The sequence below is a fragment of the Mustelus asterias genome, unplaced genomic scaffold, assembly GCF_964213995.1.
Source record: "Mustelus asterias unplaced genomic scaffold, sMusAst1.hap1.1 HAP1_SCAFFOLD_676, whole genome shotgun sequence".
Taxonomy (NCBI): Eukaryota; Metazoa; Chordata; class Chondrichthyes; order Carcharhiniformes; family Triakidae; genus Mustelus; species Mustelus asterias.
Genome location: NW_027590625.1, coordinates 47,501 through 73,049, shown reverse-complemented (window position 1 = coordinate 73,049; position 25,549 = coordinate 47,501). Strand labels below are relative to the sequence as shown.

Sequence of the window (25,549 nt, the reverse complement as noted above, 5' to 3'; positions counted from 1 at the left end):
TTCCCCCTCTGGGACCGGGTGTCACAGTGCGTTAGATACACTGTCCTTTCCCCCCTCTGGGAGCGGGTGTCACAGTGCGTTAGATACACTGTCCTTTCCCCCTCTGGGAGCGGGTGTCACAGTGCTTTAGATACACTGTCCTTTCACCCTCTGGGACCGGGTGTCACAGTGCGTTAGATACACTGTCCTTTCCCCCTCTGGGACCGGGTGTCACAGTGCGTTATATACACTGTCCTTTCCCCCCTCTGGGACCGGGTGTCACAGTGCGTTAGATACACTGTCCTTTCCCCCTCTGGGAGCAGGTGTCACAGTGCGTTAGATACACTGTCCTTTCCCCCTCTGGGAGCGGGTGTCACAGTGCTTTAGATACACTGTCGTTTCACCCTCTGGGACCGGGTGTCACATTGCGTTAGATACACTGTCCTTTCCCCCTCTGGGACCGGGTGTCACAGTGCGTTAGATACACTGTCCTTTCCCCCTCTGGGACCGGGTGTCACAGTGCGTTAGATACACTGTCCTTTCCCCCTCTGGGACCGGGTGTCACAGTGCGTTAGATACACTGTTCTTTCCCCCTCTGGGACCGGGTGTCACAGTGCGTTAGATACACTGTCCTTTCCCCCTCTGGGACCGGGTGTCACATTGCGTTAGATACACTGTCCTTTCCCCCTCTGGGACCGGGTGTCACAGTGCGTTAGATACACTGTCCTTTCCCCCTCTGGGACTGGGTGTCACAGTGCGTTAGATACACTGTCCTTTCCCCCTCTGGGACCAGGTGTCCCAGTGCGTTAGATACACTGTCCTTTCCCCCTCTGGGACCGGGTGTCACAGTGCGTTAGATACACTGTCCTTTCCCCCTCTGGGACCGGGTGTCACAGTGCGTTAGATACACTGTCCTTTCCCCCTCTGGGACCGGGTGTCACAGTGCGTTAGATACACTGTCCTTTCCCCCTCTGGGACCGGGTGTCACAGTGCGTTAGATACACTGTCCTTTCCCCCACTGGGACTCGGTGTCACAGTGCGTGAGATACACTGTCCTTTCCCCCTCTGGGACCGGGTGTCACAGTGCGTTACATACACTGTCCTTTCCCCCCTCTGGGATCGGGTGTCACAGTGCGTTAGATACACTGTCCTTTCCCCCTCTGGAACCGGGTGTCACAGTGCGTTAGATACACTGTCCTTTCCCCCTCTGGGACCGGGTGTCACAGTGCGTTAGATACACTGTCCTTTCCCCCTCTGGGAGCGGGTGTCACAGTGCGTTAGATACACTGTCCTTTCCCCCTCTGGGAGCGGGTGTCACAGTGCGTTAGATACACTGTCCTTTCCCCCTCTGGGACCGGGTGTCACAGTGCGTTAGATACACTGTCCATTCCCCCTCTGGGACCGGGTGTCACAGTGCGTTAGATACACTGTCCTTTCCCCCTCTGGGACTGGGTGTCACAGTGCGTTAGATACACTGTCCTTTCCCCCTCTGGGACCGGGTGTCACAGTGCGTAAGATACACTGTCCTTTCCCCCTCTGGGACCGGGTGTCACAGTGCGTTAGATACACTGTCCTTTCCCCCTCTGGGACCGGGTGTCACAGTGTGTTAGATACACTGTCCTTTCCCCCTCTGGGACCGGGTGTCACAGTGCGTTAGATACACTGCCCTTTCCCCCTCTGGGACCGGGTGTCACAGTGCGTTAGATACACTGTCCTTTCACCCTCTGGGACCGGGTGTCACAGTGCGTTAGATACACTGTCCTTTCCCCCTCTGGGACCGGGTGTCACAGTGCGTTAGATACACTGTCCTTTCCCCCTCTGGGACTGGGTGTCACAGTGCGTTAGATACACTGTCCTTTCCCCCTCTGGGACCGGGTGTCACAGTGCGTTAGATACACTTTCCTTTCCCCCTCTGGGACCGGGTGTCACAGTGCGTTAGATACACAGTCCTTTCCCCCTCTGGGACCGGGTGTCACAGTGCGTTCGATACACTGTCCTTCCCCCTCTGGGACTGGGTGTCACAGTGCGTTAGATACACTGTCCTTCCCCCTCTGGGACTGGGTGTCACAGTGCGTTAGATACACTGTCCTTCCCCCTCTGGGACTGGGTGTCACAGTGCGTTAGATACACTGTCCTTTCCCCCTCTGGGACCGGGTGTCACAGTGCGTTAGATACACTGTCCTTTCCCCCTCTGGGACCGGGTGTCACAGTGCGTTAGATACACTGTCCTTTCCCCCTCTGGGACCGGGTGTCACAGTGCGTTAGATACACTGTCCTTTCCCCCTCTGGGACCGGGTGTCACAGTGCGTTAGATACACTGTCCTTTCCCCCTCTGGGACCGGGTGTCACAGTGCGTTAGATACACTGTCCTTTCCCCCTCTGGGACCGGGTGTCACAGTGCGTTAGATACACTGTCCTTTCCCCCTCTGGGAGCGGGTGTCACAGTGCTTTAGATACACTGTCCTTTCCCCCTCTGGGACCGGGTGTCACAGTGCGTTAGATACACTGTCCTTTCCCCCTCTGGGACCGGGTGTCACAGTGCGTTAGATACACTGTCCTTTCCCCCCTCTGGGACTGGGTGTCACAGTGCGTTAGATACACTGTCCTTTCCCCCTCTGGTTCCGGGTGTCACAGTGCGTTTGATACACTGTCCTTTCCCCCTCTGGGACTGGGTGTCACAGTGCGTTAGATACACTGTCCTTTCCCCCTCTGGGACCGGGTGTCACAGTGCGTTAGATACACTGTCCTTTCCCCCTCTGGGACCGGGTGTCACAGTGCGTTAGATACACTGTCCTTCCCCCTCTGGGACTGGGTGTCACAGTGCGTTAGATACACTGTCCTTCCCCCTCTGGGACTGGGTGTCACAGTGCATTAGATACACTGTCCTTCCCCCTCTGGGACTGGGTGTCACAGTGCGCTAGATACACTGTCCTTCCCCCCTCTGGGACTGGGTGTCACAGTGCGTTAGATACACTGTCCTTCCCCCTCTGGGACTGGGTGTCACAGTGCGTTAGATACACTGTCCTTTCCCCCTCTGGGACCGGGTGTCACAGTGCGTTAGATACACTGTCCTTTCCCCCTCTGGGACTGGGTGACACAGTGCGTTAGATACACTGTCCTTTCCCCCTCTGGGACCGGGTGTCACAGTGCGTTAGATACACTGTCCTTTCCCCCCTCTGGGACCGGGTGTCACAGCGCGTTAGATACACTGTCCTTTCCCCCTCTGGGACCGGGTGTTTCAGTGCGTTAGATACACTGTCCTTTCCCCCCTCTGGGACTGGGTGTCACAGTGCGTTAGATACACTGTCCTCTCCCCCTCTGTGACCGGGTGTCACAGTGCGTTAGATACACTGTCCTTTCACCCTCTGGGACCGGGAGTCACAGTGCGTTAGATACACTGTCCTTTCCCCCCTCTGGGACCGGGTGTCACAGCGCGTTAGATACACTGTCCTTTCCCCCTCTGGGACCGGGTGTTTCAGTGCGTTAGATACACTGTCCTTTCCCCCCTCTGGGACTGGGTGTCACAGTGCGTTAGATACACTGTCCTTTCCCCCTCTGGGACTGGGTGTCACAGTGCGTTAGATACACTGTCCTTACCCCCTCTGGGACCGTGTGTCACAGTGCGTTAGATACACTGTCCTTTCCCCCTCTGGGACCGGGTGTCACAGTGCGTTAGATACACTGTCCATTCCCCCCTCTGGGACCGGGTGTCACAGTGCGTTAGATACACTGTCCTTTCCCCCTCTGGGACCGGGTGTCACAGTGCGTTAGATACACTGTCCTTTCCCCTCTGGGACTGGGTGTCACAGTGCGTTAGATACACTGTCCTTTCCCCCTCTGGGACTGGGTGTCACAGTGCGTTAGATACACTGTCCTTTCCCCCTCTGGGACTGGGTGTCACAGTGCGTTAGATACACTGTCCTTTCCCCCTCTGGGACTGGGTGTCACAGTGCGTTAGATACACTGTCCTTTCCCCCTCTGGGACCGGGTGTCACAGTGCGTTCGATACACTGTCCTTTCCCCCTCTGGGCCCGGGTGTCACAGTGCGTTAGATACACTGTCCTTTCCCCCTCTGGGACTGGGTGTCACAGTGCATTAGATACACTGTCCTTTCCCCCTCTGGGACCGGGTGTCACAGTGCGTTAGATACACTGTCCTTTCCCCCTCTGGGACCGGGTGTCGCAGTGCGTTAGATACACTGTCATTTCCCCCTCTGGGACCGGGTGTCACAGTGCGTTAGATACACTGTCCTTTCCCCCTCTGGGACTGGGTGTCACAGTGCGTTAGATACACTGTCCTTTCCCCCTCTGGGACCGGGTGTCACAGTGCGTTAGATACACTGTCCTTTCCCCCTCTGGGACCGGGTGTCACAGTGCGTTAGGTACACTGTCCTTTCCCCCTCTGGGACCTGGTGTCACAGTGCGTTAGATACACTGTCCTTTCCCCCTCTGGGACCGGGTGTGACAGTGCGTTAGATACACTGTCCTTTCCCCCTCTGGGACCGGGTGTCACAGTGCGTTAGATACACTGTCATTTCCCCCTCTGGGATCGGGTGTCACAGTGCGTTAGATACACTGTCCTTTCCCCCTCTGGGACCGGGTGTCACAGTGCGTTAGATACACTGTCCGTTCTCCCTCTGGGAGCGGGTGTCACAGTGCTTTAGATACACTGTCCTTTCCCCCTCTGGGACCGCGTGTCACAGTGCGTTAGATACACTGTCCTTTCCCCCTCTGGGACCGGGTGTCACAGTGCGTTAGATACACTGTCCTTTCCCCCTCTGGGACCGGGTGTCACAGTGCGTTAGGTACACTGTCCTTTCCCCCTCTGGGACCTGGTGTCACAGTGCGTTAGATACACTGTCCTTTCCCCCTCTGGGACTGGGTGTCACAGTGCGTTAGATACACTGTCCTTTCCCTCTCTGGGACCGGGTGTCACAGTGCGTTAGATACACTGTCATTTCCCCCTCTGGGACCGGGTGTCACAGTGCGTTAGATACACTGTCCTTTCACCCTCTGGGACCGGGTGTCACAGTGCGTTAGATACACTGTCCTTTCACCCTCTGGGAGCGGGTGTCACAGTGCTTTAGATACACTGTCCTTTCCCCCTCTGGGACCGGGTGTCACAGTGCGTTAGATACACTTTCCTTTCCCCCTCTGGGACCGGGTGTCACAGTGCGTTAGATACACTGTCCTTTCCCCCTCTGGGACCGGGTGTCACAGTGCGTTAGATACACTGTCCTTTCCCCCTCTGGGAGCAGGTGTCACAGTGCGTTAGATACACTGTCCTTTCCCCCTCTGGGACAGGGTGTCACAGTGCGTTAGATACACTGTCCTTTCCCCCTCTGGGACCGGGTGTCACAGTGCGTTAGATACACTGTCCTTTCCCCCCTCTGGGACCGGGTGTCACAGTGCGTTAGATAGACTGTCCTTTCCCCCTCTGGGACCGGGTGTCACAGTGCGTTAGATACATTGTCCTTTCCCCCTCTGGGAGCGGGTGTCACAGTGCGTTAGATACACTGTCCTTTCCCCCTCTGGGACCGGGTGTCACAGTGCGTTAGATACACTGTCCTTTCCCCCTCTGGGACCGGGTGTCACAGTGCGTTAGATACACTGTCTTTTCCCCTCTGGGACCGGGTGTCACAGTGCTTTAGATACACTGTCGTTTCACCCTCTGGGACCGGGTGTCACATTGCGTTAGATACACTGTCCTTTCCCCCTCTGGGACCGGGTGTCACAGTGCGTTAGATACACTGTCCTTTCCCCCTCTGGGACCGGGTGTCACAGTGCGTTAGATACACTGTCTTTTCCCCTCTGGGACCGGGTGTCACAGTGCGTTAGATACACTGTTCTTTCCCCCTCTGGGACCGGGTGTCACAGTGCGTTAGATACACTGTCCTTTCACCCTCTGGGACTGGGTGTCACATTGCGTTAGATACACTGTCCTTTCCCCCTCTGGGACCGGGTGTCACAGTGCGTTAGATACACTGTCCTTTCCCCCTCTGGGAGCATGTGTCACAGTGCGTTAGATACACTGTCCTTTCCCCCTCTGGGACCGGGTGTCACAGTGCGTTAGATACACTGTCCTTTCACCCTCTGGGACCGGGTGTCACAGTGCGTTAGATACACTGTCCTTTCACCCTCTGGGACCGGGTGTCACAGTGCGTTAGATACACTGTCCTTTCCCCCTCTGGGACCGGGTGTCACAGTGCGTTAGATACACTGTCCTTTCCCCCTCTGGGACCGGGTGTCACAGTGCGTTAGATACACTGTCCTTTCCCCCTCTGGGACCGGGTGTCACAGTGCGTTAGATACACTGTCCTTTCCCCCTCTTGGACCGGGTGTCACAGTGCATCAGATACAATGTCCATTCCCCCTCTGGGACTGGGTGTCACAGTGCGTTAGATACACTGTCCTTTCCCCCTCTGGGAACGGGTGTCACAGTGCGTGAGATACACTGTCCTTTCCTCCTCTGGGACCCGGTGTCACAGTGCGTTAGATACACTGTCCTTTCCCCCTCTGGGACCGGGTGCCACAGTGCGTTAGATACACTGTCCTTTCCCCCTCTGGGAGCGGGTGTCACAGTGCTTTAGATACACTGTCCTTTCACCCTCTGGGACCGGGTGTCACAGTGCGTTAGATACACTGTCCTTTCCCCCCCTGGTACCAGGTGTCACGGTGCGTTAGATACACTGTCCTTTCCCCCTCTGGGACCGGGTGTCACAGTGCGTTAGATACACTGTCCTTTCCCCCTCTGGGACCGGGTGTCACAGTGCGTTAGATACACTGTCCTTTCCCCCCTCTGGGAGCGGGTGTCACAGTGCGTTAGATACACTGTCCTTTCCCCCTCTGGGAGCGGGTGTCACAGTGCTTTAGATACACTGTCCTTTCACCCTCTGGGACCGGGTGTCACAGTGCGTTAGATACACTGTCCTTTCCCCCTCTGGGACCGGGTGTCACAGTGCGTTAGATACACTGTCCTTTCCCCCTCTGGGAGCAGGTGTCACAGTGCGTTAGATACACTGTCCTTTCCCCCTCTGGGAGCGGGTGTCACAGTGCTTTAGATACACTGTTGTTTCACCCTCTGGGACCGGGTGTCACAGTGCGTTAGATACACTGTCCTTTCCCCCTCTGGGACCGGGTGTCACAGTGCGTTAGATACACTGTCCTTTCCCCCTCTGGGACCGGGTGTCACAGTGCGTTAGATACACTGTCCTTTCCCCCTCTGGGACCGGGTGTCACAGTGCGTTAGATACACTGTTCTTTCCCCCTCTGGGACCGGGTGTCACAGTGCGTTAGATACACTGTCCTTTCACCCTCTGGGACCGGGTGTCACATTGCGTTAGATACACTGTCCTTTCCCCCTCTGGGACCGGGTGTCACAGTGCGTTAGATACACTGTCCTTTCCCCCTCTGGGACCGGGTGTCACAGTGCGTTAGATACACTGTCCTTTCCCCCTCTGGGAGCATGTGTCACAGTGCGTTAGATACACTGTCCTTTCCCCCTCTGGGACCCGGTGTCACAGTGCGTTAGATACACTGTCCTTCCCCCTCTGGGACCGGGTGTCACAGTGCGTTAGATACACTGTCCTTTCCCCCTCTGGGATCGGGTGTCGCAGTGCGTTAGATACACTGTCATTTCCCCCTCTGGGACCGGGTGTCACAGTGCGTTAGATACACTGTCCTTTCCCCCTCTGGGACCGGGTGTCACAGTGCGTTAGATACACTGTCCTTTCCCCCTCTGGGACCGGGTGTCACAGTACTTTAGATACACTGTCCTTTCACCCTCTGGGACCGGGTGTCACAGTGCGTTAGATACACTGTCCTTTCCCCCTCTGGGACCGGGTGTCACAGTGCGTTAGATACACTGTCCTTTCCCCCTCTGGGAGCAGGTGTCACAGTGCGTTAGATACACTGTCCTTTCCCCCTCTGGGAGCGGGTGTCACAGTGCTTTAGATACACTGTCCTTTCCCCCTCTGGGACCGGGTGTCACAGTGCGTTAGATACACTGTCCTTTCCCCCTCTGGGACCGGGTGTCACAGTGTGTTAGATACACTGTCCTTTCCCCCTCTGGGACCGGGTGTCACAGTGCGTTAGATACACTGTCCTTTCCCCCTCTGGGACCGGGTGTCACAGTGCGTTAGATACACTGTCCTTTCCCCCTCTGGGACCGGGTGTCACAGTGCGTTAGATACACTGTCCTTTCCCCCTCTGGGAGCAGGTGTCACAGTGCGTTAGATACACTGTCCTTTCCCCCCTCTCGGACCGGGTGTCACAGTGCGTTAGATACACTGTCCTTTCCCCCTCTGGGACCGGGTGTCACAGTGCGTTAGATACACTGTCCTTTCCCCCTCTGGGACCGGGTGTCACAGTGCGTTAGATACACTGTCCTTTCCCCCTCTGGGACCCGGTGTCACAGTGCGTTAGATACACTGTCCTTCCCCCTCTGGGACCGGGTGTCACAGTGCGTTAGATACACTGTCCTTTCCCCCTCTGGGATCGGGTGTCGCAGTGCGTTAGATACACTGTCATTTCCCCCTCTGGGACCGGGTGTCACAGTGCGTTAGATACACTGTCCTTTCCCCCTCTGGGACCGGGTGTCACAGTGCGTTAGATACACTGTCCTTTCCCCCTCTGGGACCGGGTGTCACAGTACTTTAGATACACTGTCCTTTCACCCTCTGGGACCGGGTGTCACAGTGCGTTAGATACACTGTCCTTTCCCCCTCTGGGACCGGGTGTCACAGTGCGTTAGATACACTGTCCTTTCCCCCTCTGGGAGCAGGTGTCACAGTGCGTTAGATACACTGTCCTTTCCCCCTCTGGGAGCGGGTGTCACAGTGCTTTAGATACACTGTCCTTTCCCCCTCTGGGACCGGGTGTCACAGTGCGTTAGATACACTGTCCTTTCCCCCTCTGGGACCGGGTGTCACAGTGTGTTAGATACACTGTCCTTTCCCCCTCTGGGACCGGGTGTCACAGTGCGTTAGATACACTGTCCTTTCCCCCTCTGGGACCGGGTGTCACAGTGCGTTAGATACACTGTCCTTTCCCCCTCTGGGACCGGGTGTCACAGTGCGTTAGATACACTGTCCTTTCCCCCTCTGGGAGCAGGTGTCACAGTGCGTTAGATACACTGTCCTTTCCCCCCTCTCGGACCGGGTGTCACAGTGCGTTAGATACACTGTCCTTTCCCCCTCTGGGACCGGGTGTCACAGTGCGTTAGATACACTGTCCTTTCCCCCTCTGGGACCGGGTGTCACAGTGCGTTAGATACACTGTCCTTTCCCCCCTCTGGGAGCGGGTGTCACAGTGCGTTAGATACACTGTCCTTTCCCCCTCTGGGAGCGGGTGTCACAGTGCTTTAGATACACTGTCCTTTCACCCTCTGGGACCGGGTGTCACAGTGCGTTAGATACACTGTCCTTTCCCCCTCTGGGACCGGGTGTCACAGTGCGTTAGATACACTGTCCTTTCCCCCTCTGGGACCGGGTGTCACAGTGAGTTAGATACACTGTCCTTTCCCCCCCTGGGACCGGGTGTCACAGTGCGTTAGATACACTGTCCTTTCCCCCTCTGGGACCGGGTGTCACAGTGCGTTAGATACACTGTCCTTTCCCCCCTCTGGGACCGGGTGTCACAGTGCGTTAGATACACTGTCCTTTCCCCCTCTGGGACCGGGTGTCACAGTGCGTTAGATACACTGTCCTTTCCCCCTCTGGGAGCGGGTGTCACAGTGCTTTAGATACACTGTCCTTTCACCCTCTGGGACCGGGTGTCACAGTGCGTTAGATACACTGTCCTTTCCCCCTCTGGGACCGGGTGTCACAGTGCGTTAGATACACTGTCCTTTCCCCCTCTGGGACCGGGTGTCACAGCGCGTTAGATACACTGTCCTTTCCCCCTCTGGGACCGGGTGTCACAGTGCGTTAGATACACTGTCCGTTCCCCCTCTGGGACCGGGTGTCACAGTGCGTTAGATACACTGTCCTTTCACCCTCTGGGACCGGGTGTCACATTGCGTTAGATACACTGTCCTTTCCCCCTCTGGGAGCAGGTGTCACCGTGCGTCAGATACACTGTCCTTTCCCCCTCTGGGACTGGGTGTCACAGTGCGTTAGATACACTGTCCTTTCCCCCTCTGGGACCGGGTGTCACAGTGCGTGAGATACACTGTCCTTTCCCCCTCTGGGACCGGGTGTCACAGTGCGTTAAATACACTGTCCTTTCCCCCTCTGGGACCGGGTGTCACAGTGCGTTAGATACACTGTCCTTTCCCCCTCTGGGAGCAGGTGTCACAGTGCTTTAGATACACTGTCCTTTCACCCTCTGGGAACGGGTGTCACAGTGCGTTAGATACACTGTCCTTTCCCCCCCTGGTACCAGGTGTCACAGTGCGTTAGATACACTGTCCTTTCCACCTCTGGGACCGGGTGTCACAGTGCGTTAGATACACTGTCCTTTCCCCCTCTGGGACCGGGTGTCACAGTGCGTTAGATACAATGTCCATTCCCCCTCTGGGACTGGGTGTCACAGTGCGTTAGATACACTGTCCTTCCCCCTCTGGGACCGGGTGTCACAGTGCGTTAGATACACTGTCCTTTCCCCCTCTGGGATCGGTTGTCCCAGTGCGTTAGATACACTGTCATTTCCCCCTCTGGGACCGGGTGTCACAGTGCGTTAGATACACTGTCCTTTCCCCCTCTGGGACCGGGTGTCACAGTGCGTTAGATACACTGTCCTTTCCCCCTCTGGGACCGGGTGTCACAGTACTTTAGATACACTGTCCTTTCACCCTCTGGGACCGGGTGTCACAGTGCGTTAGATACACTGTCCATTCCCCCTCTGGGACCGGGTGTCACAGTGCGTTAGATACACTGTCCTTTCCCCCTCTGGGAGCAGGTGTCACAGTGCGTTAGATACACTGTCCTTTCCCCCTCTGGGAGCGGGTGTCACAGTGCTTTAGATACACTGTCCTTTCCCCCTCTGGGACCGGGTGTCACAGTGCGTTAGATACACTGTCCTTTCCCCCTCTGGGACCGGGTGTCACAGTGTGTTAGATACACTGTCCTTTCCCCCTCTGGGACCGGGTGTCACAGTGCGTTAGATACACTGTCCTTTCCCCCTCTGGGACCGGGTGTCACAGTGCGTTAGATACACTGTCCTTTCCCCCTCTGGGACCGGGTGTCACAGTGCGTTAGATACACTGTCCTTTCCCCCTCTGGGAGCAGGTGTCACAGTGCGTTAGATACACTGTCCTTTCCCCCCTCTCGGACCGGGTGTCACAGTGCGTTAGATACACTGTCCTTTCCCCCTCTGGGACCGGGTGTCACAGTGCGTTAGATACACTGTCCTTTCCCCCTCTGGGACCGGGTGTCACTGTGCGTTAGATACACTGTCCTTTCCCCCTCTGGGACCGGGTGTCACAGTGCGTTAGATACACTGTCCTTTCCCCCTCTGGGACCGGGTGTCACAGTGCGTTAGATACACTGTCCTTTCCCCCCTCTGGGAGCGGGTGTCACAGTGCGTTAGATACACTGTCCTTTCCCCCTCTGGGAGCGGGTGTCACAGTGCTTTAGATACACTCTCCTTTCACCCTCTGGGACCGGGTGTCACAGTGCGTTAGATACACTGTCCTTTCCCCCTCTGGGACCGGGTGTCACAGTGCGTTAGATACACTGTCCTTTCCCCCTCTGGGAAAAGGTGTCACAGTGCGTTAGATACACTGTCCTTTCCCCCTCTGGGACCGGGTGTCACAGTGCGTTAGATACACTGTCCTTTCCCCCCTCTGGGACCGGGTGTCACAGTGCGTTAGATACACTGTCCTTTCCCCCCCTGGTACCAGGTGTCACAGTGCGTTAGATACACTGTCCTTTCCACCTCTGGGACCGGGTGTCACAGTGCGTTAGATACACTGTCCTTTCCCCCTCTGGGACCGGGTGTCACAGTGCGTTAGATACAATGTCCATTCCCCCTCTGGGACTGGGTGTCACAGTGCGTTAGATACACTGTCCTTCCCCCTCTGGGACCGGGTGTCACAGTGCGTTAGATACACTGTCCTTTCCCCCTCTGGGATCGGTTGTCCCAGTGCGTTAGATACACTGTCATTTCCCCCTCTGGGACCGGGTGTCACAGTGCGTTAGATACACTGTCCTTTCCCCCTCTGGGACCGGGTGTCACAGTGCGTTAGATACACTGTCCTTTCCCCCTCTGGGACCGGGTGTCACAGTACTTTAGATACACTGTCCTTTCACCCTCTGGGACCGGGTGTCACAGTGCGTTAGATACACTGTCCATTCCCCCTCTGGGACCGGGTGTCACAGTGCGTTAGATACACTGTCCTTTCCCCCTCTGGGAGCAGGTGTCACAGTGCGTTAGATACACTGTCCTTTCCCCCTCTGGGAGCGGGTGTCACAGTGCTTTAGATACACTGTCCTTTCCCCCTCTGGGACCGGGTGTCACAGTGCGTTAGATACACTGTCCTTTCCCCCTCTGGGACCGGGTGTCACAGTGTGTTAGATACACTGTCCTTTCCCCCTCTGGGACCGGGTGTCACAGTGCGTTAGATACACTGTCCTTTCCCCCTCTGGGACCGGGTGTCACAGTGCGTTAGATACACTGTCCTTTCCCCCTCTGGGACCGGGTGTCACAGTGCGTTAGATACACTGTCCTTTCCCCCTCTGGGAGCAGGTGTCACAGTGCGTTAGATACACTGTCCTTTCCCCCCTCTCGGACCGGGTGTCACAGTGCGTTAGATACACTGTCCTTTCCCCCTCTGGGACCGGGTGTCACAGTGCGTTAGATACACTGTCCTTTCCCCCTCTGGGACCGGGTGTCACTGTGCGTTAGATACACTGTCCTTTCCCCCTCTGGGACCGGGTGTCACAGTGCGTTAGATACACTGTCCTTTCCCCCTCTGGGACCGGGTGTCACAGTGCGTTAGATACACTGTCCTTTCCCCCCTCTGGGAGCGGGTGTCACAGTGCGTTAGATACACTGTCCTTTCCCCCTCTGGGAGCGGGTGTCACAGTGCTTTAGATACACTCTCCTTTCACCCTCTGGGACCGGGTGTCACAGTGCGTTAGATACACTGTCCTTTCCCCCTCTGGGACCGGGTGTCACAGTGCGTTAGATACACTGTCCTTTCCCCCTCTGGGAAAAGGTGTCACAGTGCGTTAGATACACTGTCCTTTCCCCCTCTGGGACCGGGTGTCACAGTGCGTTAGATACACTGTCCTTTCCCCCCTCTGGGACCGGGTGTCACAGTGCGTTAGATACACTGTCCTTTCCCCCTCTGGGACCGGGTGTCACAGTGCGTTAGATACACTGTCCTTTCCCCCTCTGGGAGCGGGTGTCACAGTGCTTTAGATACACTGTCCTTTCACCCTCTGGGACCGGGTGTCACAGTGCGTTAGATACACTGTCCTTTCCCCCTCTGGGACCGGGTGTCACAGTGCGTTAGATACACTGTCCTTTCCCCCTCTGGGACCGGGTGTCACAGTGCGTTAGATACACTGTCCTTTCCCCCTCTGGGACCGGGTGTCACAGTGCGTTAGATACACTGTCCTTTCACCCTCTGGGACCGGGTGTCACATTGCGTTAGATACACTGTCCTTTCCCCCTCTGGGAGCAGGTGTCACCGTGCGTCAGATACACTGTCCTTTCCCCCTCTGGGACTGGGTGTCACAGTGCGTTAGATACACTGTCCTTTCCCCCTCTGGGACCGGGTGTCACAGTGTGTGAGATACACTGTCCTTTCCCCCTCTGGGACCGGGTGTCACAGTGCGTTAAATACACTGTCCTTTCCCCCTCTGGGACCGTGTGTCACAGTGCGTTAGATACACTGTCCTTTCCCCCTCTGGGAGCAGGTGTCACAGTGCTTTAGATACACTGTCCTTTCACCCTCTGGGAACGGGTGTCACAGTGCGTTAGATACACTGTCCTTTCCACCTCTGGGACCGGGTGTCACAGTGCGTTAGATACACTGTCCTTTCCCCCTCTGGGACCGGGTGTCACAGTGCGTTAGATACACTGTCCTTTCCCCCTCTGGGAGCGGGTGTCACAGTGCGTTAGATACACTGTCCTTTCCCCCTTTGGGACCGGGTGTCACAGTGCGTTAGATACACTGTCATTTCCCCCTCTGGGACCGGGTGTCACAGTGCGTTAGATACACTGTCCTTTCCCCCTCTGGGACCGGGTGTCACAGTGCGTTAGATACACTGTCCTTTCCCCCTCTGGGACCGGGTGTCACAGTGCGTTAGATACACTGTCCTTTCCCCCTCTGGGAGCGGGTGTCACAGTGCTTTGGATACACTGTCCTTTCCCCCTCTGGGACCGGGTGTCACAGTGCGTTAGATACACTGTCCTTTCCCCCTCTGGGACCGGGTGTCACAGTGCGTTAGATACACTGTCCTTTCCCCCTCTGGGACCGGGTGTCACAGTGCGTTAGATACACTGTCCTTTCCCCCTCTGGGACCGGGTGTCACAGTGCGTCAGATACACTGTCCTTTCCCCCTCTGGGACCGGGTGTCACAGTGCGTTAGATACACTGTCCTTTCACCCTCTGGGACCGGGTGTCACAGTGCGTTAGATACACTGTCCTTTCCCCCTCTGGGACCGGGTGTCACAGTGCGTTAGATACACTGTCCTTTCCCCCTCTGGGACCGGGTGTCACAGTGCGTTAGATACACTGTCCTTTCCCCCTCTGGGACCGGGTGTCACAGTGCGTTAGATACACTGTCCTTTCCCCCTCTGGGAGCAGGTGTCACAGTGCGTTAGATACACTGTCCTTTCCCCCCTCTCGGACCGGGTGTCACAGTGCGTTAGATACACTGTCCTTTCCCCCTCTGGGACCGGGTGTCACAGTGCGTTAGATACACTGTCCTTTCCCCCTCTGGGACCGGGTGTCACAGTGCGTTAGATACACTGTCCTTTCCCCCCTCTGGGAGCGGGTGTCACAGTGCGTTAGATACACTGTCCTTTCCCCCTCTGGGAGCGGGTGTCACAGTGCTTTAGATACACTGTCCTTTCACCCTCTGGGACCGGGTGTCACAGTGCGTTAGATACACTGTCCTTTCCCCCTCTGGGACCGGGTGTCACAGTGCGTTAGATACACTGTCCTTTCCCCCTCTGGGAAAAGGTGTCACAGTGCGTTAGATACACTGTCCTTTCCCCCTCTGGGACCGGGTGTCACAGTGCGTTAGATACACTGTCCTTTCCCCCCTCTGGGACCGGGTGTCACAGTGCGTTAGATACACTGTCCTTTCCCCCTCTGGGACCGGGTGTCACAGTGCGTTAGATACACTGTCCTTTCCCCCTCTGGGAGCGGGTGTCACAGTGCTTTAGATACACTGTCCTTTCACCCTCTGGGACCGGGTGTCACAGTGCGTTAGATACACTGTCCTTTCCCCCTCTGGGACCGGGTGTCACAGTGCGTTAGATACACTGTCCTTTCCCCCTCTGGGACCGGGTGTCACAGTGCGTTAGATACACTGTCCTTTCCCCCTCTGGGACCGGGTGTCACAGTGCGTTAGATACACTGTCCGTTCCCCCTCTGGGACCGGGTGTCACAGTGCGTTAGATACACTGTCCTTTCACCCTCTGGGACCGGGTGTCACATTGCGTTAGATACACTGTCCTTTCCCCCTCTGGGATCAGGTGTCACCGTGTGTCAGATACACTGTCCTTTCCCCATCTGGGACTGGGTGTCACAGTGCGTTAGATACACTGTCCTTTCCCCCTCTGGGACCGGGTGTCACAGTGCGTGAGATACACTGTCCTTTCCCCCTCTGGGACCGGGTGTCACAGTGCGTTAAATACACTGTCCTTTCCCCCTCTGGGACCGGGTGTCACAGTGCGTTAGATACACTGTCCTTTCCCCCCTCTGGGACCGGGTGTCACAGTGCGTTAGATACACTGTCCTTTCCCCCTCTGGGACCGGGTGTCACAGTGCGTTAGATACACTGTCCTTTCCCCCTCTGGGAGCGGGTGTCACAGTGCTTTAGATACACTGTCCTTTCACCCTCTGGGACCGGGTGTCACAGTGCGTTAGATACACTGTCCTTTCCCCCTCTGGGACCGGGTGTCACAGTGCGTTAGATACACTGTCCTTTCCCCCTCTGGGACCGGGTGTCACAGTGCGTTAGATACACTGTCCTTTCCCCCTCTGGGACCGGGTGTCACAGTGCGTTAGATACACTGTCCGTTCCCCCTCTGGGACCGGGTGTCACAGTGCGTTAGATACACTGTCCTTTCACCCTCTGGGACCGGGTGTCACATTGCGTTAGATACACTGTCCTTTCCCCCTCTGGGAGCAGGTGTCACCGTGTGTCAGATACAGTGTCCTTTCCCCCTCTGGGACTGGGTGTCACAGTGCGTTAGATACACTGTCCTTTCCCCCTCTGGGACCGGGTGTCACAGTGCGTGAGATACACTGTCCTTTCCCCCTCTGGGACCGGGTGTCACAGTGCGTTAAATACACTGTCCTTTCCCCCTCTGGGACCGGGTGTCACAGTGCGTTAGATACACTGTCCTTTCCCCCTCTGGGAGCAGGTGTCACAGTGCTTTAGATACACTGTCCTTTCACCCTCTGGGAACGGGTGTCACAGTGCGTTAGATACACTGTCCTTTACCCCCCTGGTACCAGGTGTCACAGTGCGTTAGATACACTGTCCTTTCCACCTCTGGGACCGGGTGTCACAGTGCGTTAGATACACTGTCCTTTCCCCCTCTGGGACCGGGTGTCACAGTGCGTTAGATACAATGTCCATTCCCCCTCTGGGACTGGGTGTCACAGTGCGTTAGATACACTGTCCTTCCCCCTCTGGGACCGGGTGTCACAGTGCGTTAGATACAGTGTCCTTTCCCCCTCTGGGATCGGGTGTCGCAGTGCGTTAGATACACTGTCATTTCCCCCTCTGGGACCGGGTGTCACAGTGCGTTAGATACACTGTCCTTTCCCCCTCTGGGACCGGGTGTCACAGTGCGTTAGATACACTGTCCTTTCCCCCTCTCGGACCGGGTGTCACAGTACTTTAGATACACTGTCCTTTCACCCTCTGGGACCGGGTGTCACAGTGCGTTAGATACACTGTCCTTTCCCCCTCTGGGACCGGGTGTCACAGTGCGTTAGATACACTGTCCTTTCCCCCTCTGGGAGCAGGTGTCACAGTGCGTTAGATACACTGTCCTTTCCCCCTCTGGGACCGGGTGTCACAGTGCTTTAGATACACTGTCCTTTCCCCCTCTGGGACCGGGTGTCACAGTGCGTTAGATACACTGTCCTTTCCCCCTCTGGGACCGGGTGTCACAGTGTGTTAGATACACTGTCCTTTCCCCCTCTGGGACCGGGTGTCACAGTGCGTTAGATACACTGTCCTTTCCCCCTCTGGGACCGGGTGTCACAGTGCGTTAGATACACTGTCCTTTCCCCCTCTGGGACCGGGTGTCACAGTGCGTTAGATACACTGTCCTTTCCCCCTCTGGGAGCAGGTGTCACAGTGCGTTAGATACACTGTCCTTTCCCCCCTCTCGGACCGGGTGTCACAGTGCGTTAGATACACTGTCCTTTCCCCCTCTGGGACCGGGTGTCACAGTGCGTTAGATACACTGTCCTTTCCCCCTCTGGGACCGGGTGTCACTGTGCGTTAGATACACTGTCCTTTCCCCCTCTGGGACCGGGTGTCACAGTGCGTTAGATACACTGTCCTTTCCCCCTCTGTGACCGGGTGTCACAGTGCGTTAGATACACTGTCCTTTCCCCCCTCTGGGAGCGGGTGTCACAGTGCGTTAGATACACTGTCCTTTCCCCCTCTGGGAGCGGGTGTCACAGTGCTTTAGATACACTGTCCTTTCACCCTCTGGGACCGGGTGTCACAGTGCGTTAGATACACTGTCCTTTCCCCCTCTGGGACCGGGTGTCACAGTGCGTTAGATACACTGTCCTTTCCCCCTCTGGGAAAAGGTGTCACAGTGCGTTAGATACACTGTCCTTTCCCCCTCTGGGACCGGGTGTCACAGTGCGTTAGATACACTGTCCTTTCCCCCCTCTGGGACCGGGTGTCACATTGCGTTAGATACACTGTCCTTTCCCCCTCTGGGACCGGGTGTCACAGTGCGTTAGATACACTGTCCTTTCCCCCTCTGGGAGCGGGTGTCACAGTGCTTTAGATACACTGTCCTTTCACCCTCTGGGACCGGGTGTCACAGTGCGTTAGATACACTGTCCTTTCCCCCTCTGGGACCGGGTGTCACAGTGCGTTAGATACACTGTCCTTTCCCCCTCTGGGACCGGGTGTCACAGTGCGTTAGATACACTGTCCTTTCCCCCTCTGGGACCGGGTGTCACAGTGCGTTAGATACACTGTCCGTTCCCCCTCTGGGACCGGGTGTCACAGTGCGTTAGATACACTGTCCTTTCACCCTCTGGGACCGGGTGTCACATTGCGTTAGATACACTGTCCTTTCCCCCTCTGGGAGCAGGTGTCACCGTGCGTCAGATACACTGTCCTTTCCCCCTCTGGGACTGGGTGTCACAGTGCGTTAGATACACTGTCCTTTCCCCCTCTGGGACCGGGTGTCACAGTGCGTGAGATACACTGTCCTTTCCCCCTCTGGGACCGGGTGTCACAGTGCGTTAAATACACTGTCCTTTCCCCCTCTGGGACCGGGTGTCACAGTGCGTTAGATACACTGTCCTTTCCCCCTCTGGGAGCAGGTGTCACAGTGCTTTAGATACACTGTCCTTTCACCCTCTGGGAACGGGTGTCACAGTGCGTTAGATACACTGTCCTTTCCCCCCCTGGTACCAGGTGTCACAGTGCGTTAGATACACTGTCCTTTCCACCTCTGGGACCGGGTGTCACAGTGCGTTAGATACACTGTCCTTTCCCCCTCTGGGACCGGGTGTCACAGTGCGTTAGATACACTGTCCTTTCCCCCTCTGGGAGCGGGTGTCACAGTGCGTTAGATACACTGTCCTTTCCCCCTCTGGGAGCGGGTGTCACAGTGCGTTAGATACACTGTCATTTCCCCCTCTGGGACCGGGTGTCACAGTGCGTTAGATACACTGTCCTTTCCCCCTCTGGGACCGGGTGTCACAGTGCGTTAGATACACTGTCCTTTCCCCCTCTGGGACCGGGTGTCACAGTGCGTTAGATACACTGTCCTTTCCCCCTCTGGGAGCGGGTGTCACAGTGCTTTGGATACACTGTCCTTTCCCCCTCTGGGACCGGGTGTCACAGTGCGTTAGATACACTGTCCTTTCCCCCTCTGGGACCGGGTGTCACAGTGCGTTAGATACACTGTCCTTTCCCCCTCTGGGACCGGGTGTCACAGTGCGTTAGATACTGTCCTTTCCCCCTCTGGGACCGGGTGTCACAGTGCGTCAGATACACTGTCCTTTCCCCCTCTGGGACCGGGTGTCACAGTGCGTTAGATACACTGTCCTTTCACCCTCTGGGACCGGGTGTCACAGTGCGTTAGATACACTGTCCTTTCCCCCTCTGGGACCGGGTGTCACAGTGCGTTAGATACACTGTCCTTTCCCCCTCTGGGACCGGGTGTCACAGTGCGTTAGATACACTGTCCGTTCCCCCTCTGGGACCGGGTGTCACAGTGCGTTAGATACACTGTCCTTTCACCCTCTGGGACCGGGTGTCACATTGCGTTAGATACACTGTCCTTTCCCCCTCTGGGAGCAGGTGTCACCGTGCGTCAGATACACTGTCCTTTCCCCCTCTGGGACTGGGTGTCACAGTGCGTTAGATACACTGTCCTTTCCCCCTCTGGGACCGGGTGTCACAGTGCGTGAGATACACTGTCCTTTCCCCCTCTGGGACCGGGTGTCACAGTGCGTTAAATACACTGTCCTTTCCCCCTCTGGGACCGGGTGTCACAGTGCGTTAGATACACTGTCCTTTCCCCCTCTGGGAGCAGGTGTCACAGTGCTTTAGATACACTGTCCTTTCACCCTCTGGGAACGGGTGTCACAGTGCGTTAGATACACTGTCCTTTCCCCCCCTGGTACCAGGTGTCACAGTGCGTTAGATACACTGTCCTTTCCACCTCTGGGACCGGGTGTCACAGTGCGTTAGATACACTGTCCTTTCCCCCTCTGGGACCGGGTGTCACAGTGCGTTAGATACACTGTCCTTTCCCCCTCTGGGACCGGGTGTCACAGTGCGTTAGATACACTGTCCTTTCCCCCTCTGGGAGCGGGTGTCACAGTGCGTTAGATACACTGTCCTTTCCCCCTCTGGGAGCGGGTGTCACAGTGCGTTAGATACACTGTCCTTTCCCCCTCTGGGACCGGGTGTCACAGTGCGTTAGATACACTGTCATTTCCCCCTCTGGGACCCGGTGTCACAGTGCGTTAGATACACTGTCCTTTCCCCCTCTGGGACCGGGTGTCACAGTGCGTTAGATACACTGTCCTTTCCCCCTCTGGGACCGGGTGTCACAGTGCGTTAGATACACTGTCCTTTCCCCCTCTGGGAGCGGGTGTCACAGTGCTTTGGATACACTGTCCTTTCCCCCTCTGGGACCGGGTGTCACAGTGCGTTAGATACACTGTCCTTTCCCCCTCTGGGACCGGGTGTCACAGTGCGTTAGATACACTGTCCTTTCCCCCTCTGGGACCGGGTGTCACAGTGCGTTAGATACACTGTCCTTTCCCCCTCTGGGACCGGGTGTCACAGTGCGTCAGATACACTGTCCTTTCCCCCTCTGGGACCGGGTGTCACAGTGCGTTAGATACACTGTCCTTTCACCCTCTGGGACCGGGTGTCACAGTGCGTTAGATACACTGTCCTTTCCCCCTCTGGGACCGGGTGTCACAGTGCGTTAGATACACTGTCCTTTCCCCCTCTGGGACCGGGTGTCACAGTGCGTTAGATACACTGTCCTTTCCCCCTCTGGGACCGGGTGTCACAGTGCGTTAGATACACTGTCCTTTCCTCCTCTGGGACCGGGTGTCACAGTGCGTTAGATACACTGTCCTTTCCCCCTCTGGGACCGGGTGTCACAGTGCGTTAGATACACTGTCCTTTCCCCCTCTGGGACCGGGTGTCACAGTGCGTTAGATACACTGTCCTTTCCTCCTCTGGGACCGGGTGTCACAGTGCGTTAGATACACTGTCCTTTCCCCCTCTGGGACCGGGTGTCACAGTGCGTTAGATACACTGTCCTTTCCCCCTCTGGGAGCGGGTGTCACAGTGCGTTAGATACACTGTCCTTTCCCCCTCTGGGACCGGGTGTCACAGTGCGTTAGATACACTGTCCTTTCCCCCTCTGGGACCGGGTGTCACAGTGCGTTAGATACACTGTCCTTTCCCCCTCTGGGACCGGGTGTCACAGTGCGTTAGATACACTGTCCTTTCCTCCTCTGGGACCGGGTGTCACAGTGCGTTAGATACACTGTCCTTTCCCCCTCTGGGACCGGGTGTCACAGTGCGTTAGATACACTGTCCTTTCCCCCGATTGGTCAGTGACTTAACTATGCAATAGATGTCACAGTTGTCCTTGTAAAAATTAATTTTATTAAAAACATCGTTTGAATAATCAAGGAATCCTTGGCAATATTTGCGGATTCTGATATCGGATTGCGATGGGCTTCTCTCCTAGCGGAGTCATTTGCGGGAGGGTCATTTTTGATTGGATGTTGGTGCCTGCGGGGGGTCCAGAATCGGCCTCACTCACTGGTCAGGTTTTTAGTGAAGTAGGGGTCAGCTTCCACCATGGCCTCCCAGAGTTTGGTCTTGGCCTCTGACCCCTGACCCCGGATGATGGTGAGGAGTTCCCGCATCCTCTCCTGCTTGGTCGCCTTGGCTCGGATGGTGCCGTAGTGTTCACCCGTGAGCACGCCGGCAGCCAGCAGCTCGTCCAAAACGCTGTCCACCGAGTTGAAACCCTGGACAATACGGGTGAAGTATTTATCCACTGGGTTTTTCTCTGGGGAGAGAGAGAGAGGGGGAGAGATCCCCCGGTTAGCAACCTCCGTCACGACACATCCCGATCGCGTCCCCTTGTCTCCCCACTCCCCCCTCCTCACAAAGGTACCCAGGTTTTGGGAATCTGCCTCCTACCCTCCCTCTCCCGCCCCCAAATGAATGTGAGAGATTCTGTCACCCCCCCCCCCCCCTCAAGGCCCCGAGGGAGGCCATTACACCGGGTGTGGGGGAGGCGGGGCAGAGAAATGAACCAGTGATTGGCCATCGCATGTTCAGTTGCATCGGCAAACGGCAGGTGGATTGACCGTGCTAAATTGCCCCTTAGAGTCCAAAGATGTGCGGGTTAGGGGGATTGGCCATGCTAAATTGTCCCTTCGTGTCCAAAGATGTGCGGCTTAGGGGGATTGGCCATGCTAAATTGCCCCTTCGTGTCCAAAGATGTGTAGGTTAGGTGGATTGGCCATGCTAAATTGCCCTTCAGTGTTCAAAGATGTGCAGGTTGGGTGGATTGGCCATGCTAAATTGTCCCTTAGTGTCCAAAGATGTGCGGGTTAGGGTGGATTGGCCATGCTAAATTGCCCCTTAGTGTCCAAAGATGTACAGGTTAGGGTGGATTGGCCATGCTAAATTGCCCCTTAGTGTCCAAAGATGAACAGGTTAGGGTGGATTGGCCATGCTAAATTGTCCCTTAGTGTCCAAAGATGTACAGGTTAGGGTGGATTGGCCATGCTAAATTGTCCCTTAGTGTCCTAAGATGTGCAGGTTAGGTGGATTGGCCATGCTAAATTGTCCCTTAGTGTCCAATGATGTGCAGGTTAGGTGGATTGGCCATGCTAAAATGCCCCTTAGTGTTCAAAGATGTGTGGGTTAGGTGGATTGGCCATGCTAAATTGTCCCTTACTGTCCAAAGATGTGCAGGTTAGGTGAATTGGCCATGCTAAATTGTCCCTCAGTGTCCAAAGATGTGTCGGTTAGGTGGATTGGCCATGCTAAATTGCCCCTTAGTGTCCAAAGATGTACGGGTTAGGGGGATTGGCCATGCTAAATTGTCCCTCAGTGTCCAAAGATGTGCAGGTTAGGTGGATTGGCCATGCTAAATTGCCCCTCAGTGTCCAAAGATGTACGGGTTAGGGGGATTGGCCGTGCTAAATTGCCCCTTAGTGTCCAAAGATGTGCAGGTTAGGTGGATTGGCCATGCTAAATTGTCCCTCAGTGTCCAAAGATGTGCAGGTTAGGTGGATTGGCCATGCTAAATTGCCCCTCAGTGTCCAAAGATGTACGGGTTAGGGGGATTGGCCGTGCTAAATTGCCCCTTAGTGTCCAAAGATGTGCAGGTTAGGTGGATTGGCCATGCTAAATTGTCCCTTAGTGTCCAAAGATGTACGGGTTAGGGGGATTGGCCGTGCTAAATTGCCCCTTAGTGTCCAAAGATGTACGGGTTAGGTGGATTGGCCATGCTAAATTGTCCCTCAGTGTCCAAAGATGTGCAGGTTAGGTGGATTGGCCATGCTAAATTGTCCCTTAGTGTCCAAAGATGTACGGGTTAGGGGGATTGGCCGTGCTAAATTGCCCCTCAGTGTCCAAAGATGTACGGGTTAGGTGGATTGGCCATGCTAAATTGTCCCTCAGTGTCCAAAGATGTGCAGGTTAGGTGGATTGGCCATGCTAAATTGCCCCTCAGTGTCCAAAGATGTACGGGTTAGGGGGATTGGCCGTGCTAAATTGCCCCTTAGTGTCCAAAGATGTGCAGGTTAGGTGGATTGGCCATGCTAAATTGTCCCTCAGTGTCCAAAGATGTGTCGGTTAGGTGGATTGGCCATGCTAAATTGTCCCTTAGTGTCCAAAGATGTGCAGGTTAGGGGGATTGGCCATGCTAATTTGCCCCTTAGTTTTCAAAGATGTGCAGGTTAGGTGGATTGGCCATGCTAAATTGCCCCTTAGTGTCCAAAGATGTACGGGTTAGGGGGATTAGCCATGCTAAATTGTCCCTTAGTGTCCTAAGATGTGCAGGTTAGGTGGATTGGCCATGCTAAATTGTCCCTTAGTTTTCAAAGATGTGCAGGTTAGGTGGATTGGCCATGCTAAATTGCCCCTTAGTGTCCAAAGATGTACGGGTTAGGGGGATTAGCCATGCTAAATTGCCCCTTAGTGTCCTAAGATGTGCAGGTTAGGTGGATTGGCCATGCTAAATTGTCCCTTAGTGTCCAAAGATGTGCAGGTTAGGTGGATTGGCCATGCTAAATTGTCCCTTACTGTCCAAAGATGTGCAGGTTAGGTGGATTGGCCATGCTAAATTGTCCCTTAGTGTCCAAAGATGTGTAGGTTAGGTGGATTGGCCATGCTAAACTGTCCCTTAGTGTCCAAAGATGTGCGGCTTAGGGGGACTGGCCATGCTAAATTGTCCCTTAGTGTCCAAAGATGTGCGGGTTAGGGGGATTGGCCATGCTAAATTTTCCCTTAGTGTCCAAAGATGTGTCGGTTAGGTGGATTGGTCATGATAAATTGGCCCTTAGTGTCCAAAGATGTGTAGGTTAGGTGGATTGGCCATGCTAAATTGTCCCTTAGTGTCCAAAGATGTGCAGGTTAGGTGGATTGGCCATGCTAAATTGCCTCTTAGTGTCCAAAGATGTGCAGGTTAGGTGGATTGGCCATGCTAAAATGCCCCTTGGTGTTCAAAGATGTGCAGGTTAGGTGGATTGGCCATGCTAAGTTGTCCCTTACTGTCCAAAGATGTGCAGGTTAGGTGGATTGGCCATGCTAAACTGTCCCTTAGTGTCCAAAGATGTGCGGCTTAGGGGGACTGGCCATGCTAAATTGTCCCTTAGTGTCCAAAGATGTGCGGGTTAGGGGGATTGGCCATGCTAAATTTTCCCTTAGTATCCAAAGATGTGTCGGTTAGGTGGATTGGTCATGCTAAATTGGCCCTTAGTGTCCAAAGATGTGTAGGTTAGGTGGATTGGCCATGCTAAATTGTCCCTTAGTGTCCAAAGATGTGCAGGTTAGGTGGATTGGCCATGCTAAATTGCCTCTTAGTGTCCAAAGATGTGCAGGTTAGGTGGATTGGCCATGCTAAATTGTCCCTCAGTGTCCAAAGATGTGCGGCTTAGGTGGATTGGCCATGCTAAATTGCCCCTTCGTGTCCAAAGATGTGTAGGTTAGGTGGATTGGCCATGCTAAATTGCCCTTCAGTGTTCAAAGGTGTGCAGGTTGGGTGGATTAGCCATGCTAAATTGTCCCTTACTGTCCAAAGATGTGCAGGTTAGGTGAAATGGCCATGCTAAATTGTCCCTCAGTGTCCAAAGATGTGTCGGTTAGGTGGATTGGCCATGCTAAATTGCCCCTTACTGTCCAAAGATGTGCAGGTTAGGGGGATTGGCCATGCTAATTTGCCCCTTAGTGTCCAAAGATGTGTAGGTTAGGGGGATTGGCCATGCTAAATTGTCCCTCAGTGTCCAAAGATGTGCAGGTTAGGTGGATTGGCCATGCTAAATTGCCCCACAGTGTCCAAAGATGTGCAGGTTAGGTGGATTGGCCATGCTAAATTGCCCCACAGTGTCCAAAGATGTACGGGTTAGGGGGATTGGCCGTGCTAAATTGCCCCTTAGTGTCCAAAGATGTGCAGGTTAG

The 25,549-nt window shown here is 55.4% G+C and overlaps 1 protein-coding gene across 3 annotated transcripts in view; it reads right to left on the bottom strand.

The window, feature by feature from the left end:
* Positions 1–25,549, bottom strand: part of LOC144487252 (apoptosis-associated speck-like protein containing a CARD) — an 85,802-nt gene that overhangs the window by 55,076 nt on the left and 5,177 nt on the right. The window contains exon 4 of one of the 3 annotated variants that reach the window (XM_078205335.1): positions 21,491–21,923. The exons of 1 other annotated variant lie outside the window; for it this stretch is intronic. In XM_078205335.1, the coding sequence (XP_078061461.1) occupies positions 21,664–21,923 (260 nt within the window). In that variant the 3' untranslated portion in view covers positions 21,491–21,663. Of the gene's footprint in view, positions 1–21,490; positions 21,924–25,549 lie in introns of those variants that run through there. One more of the 3 variants, XM_078205337.1, reaches the window with a different exon arrangement.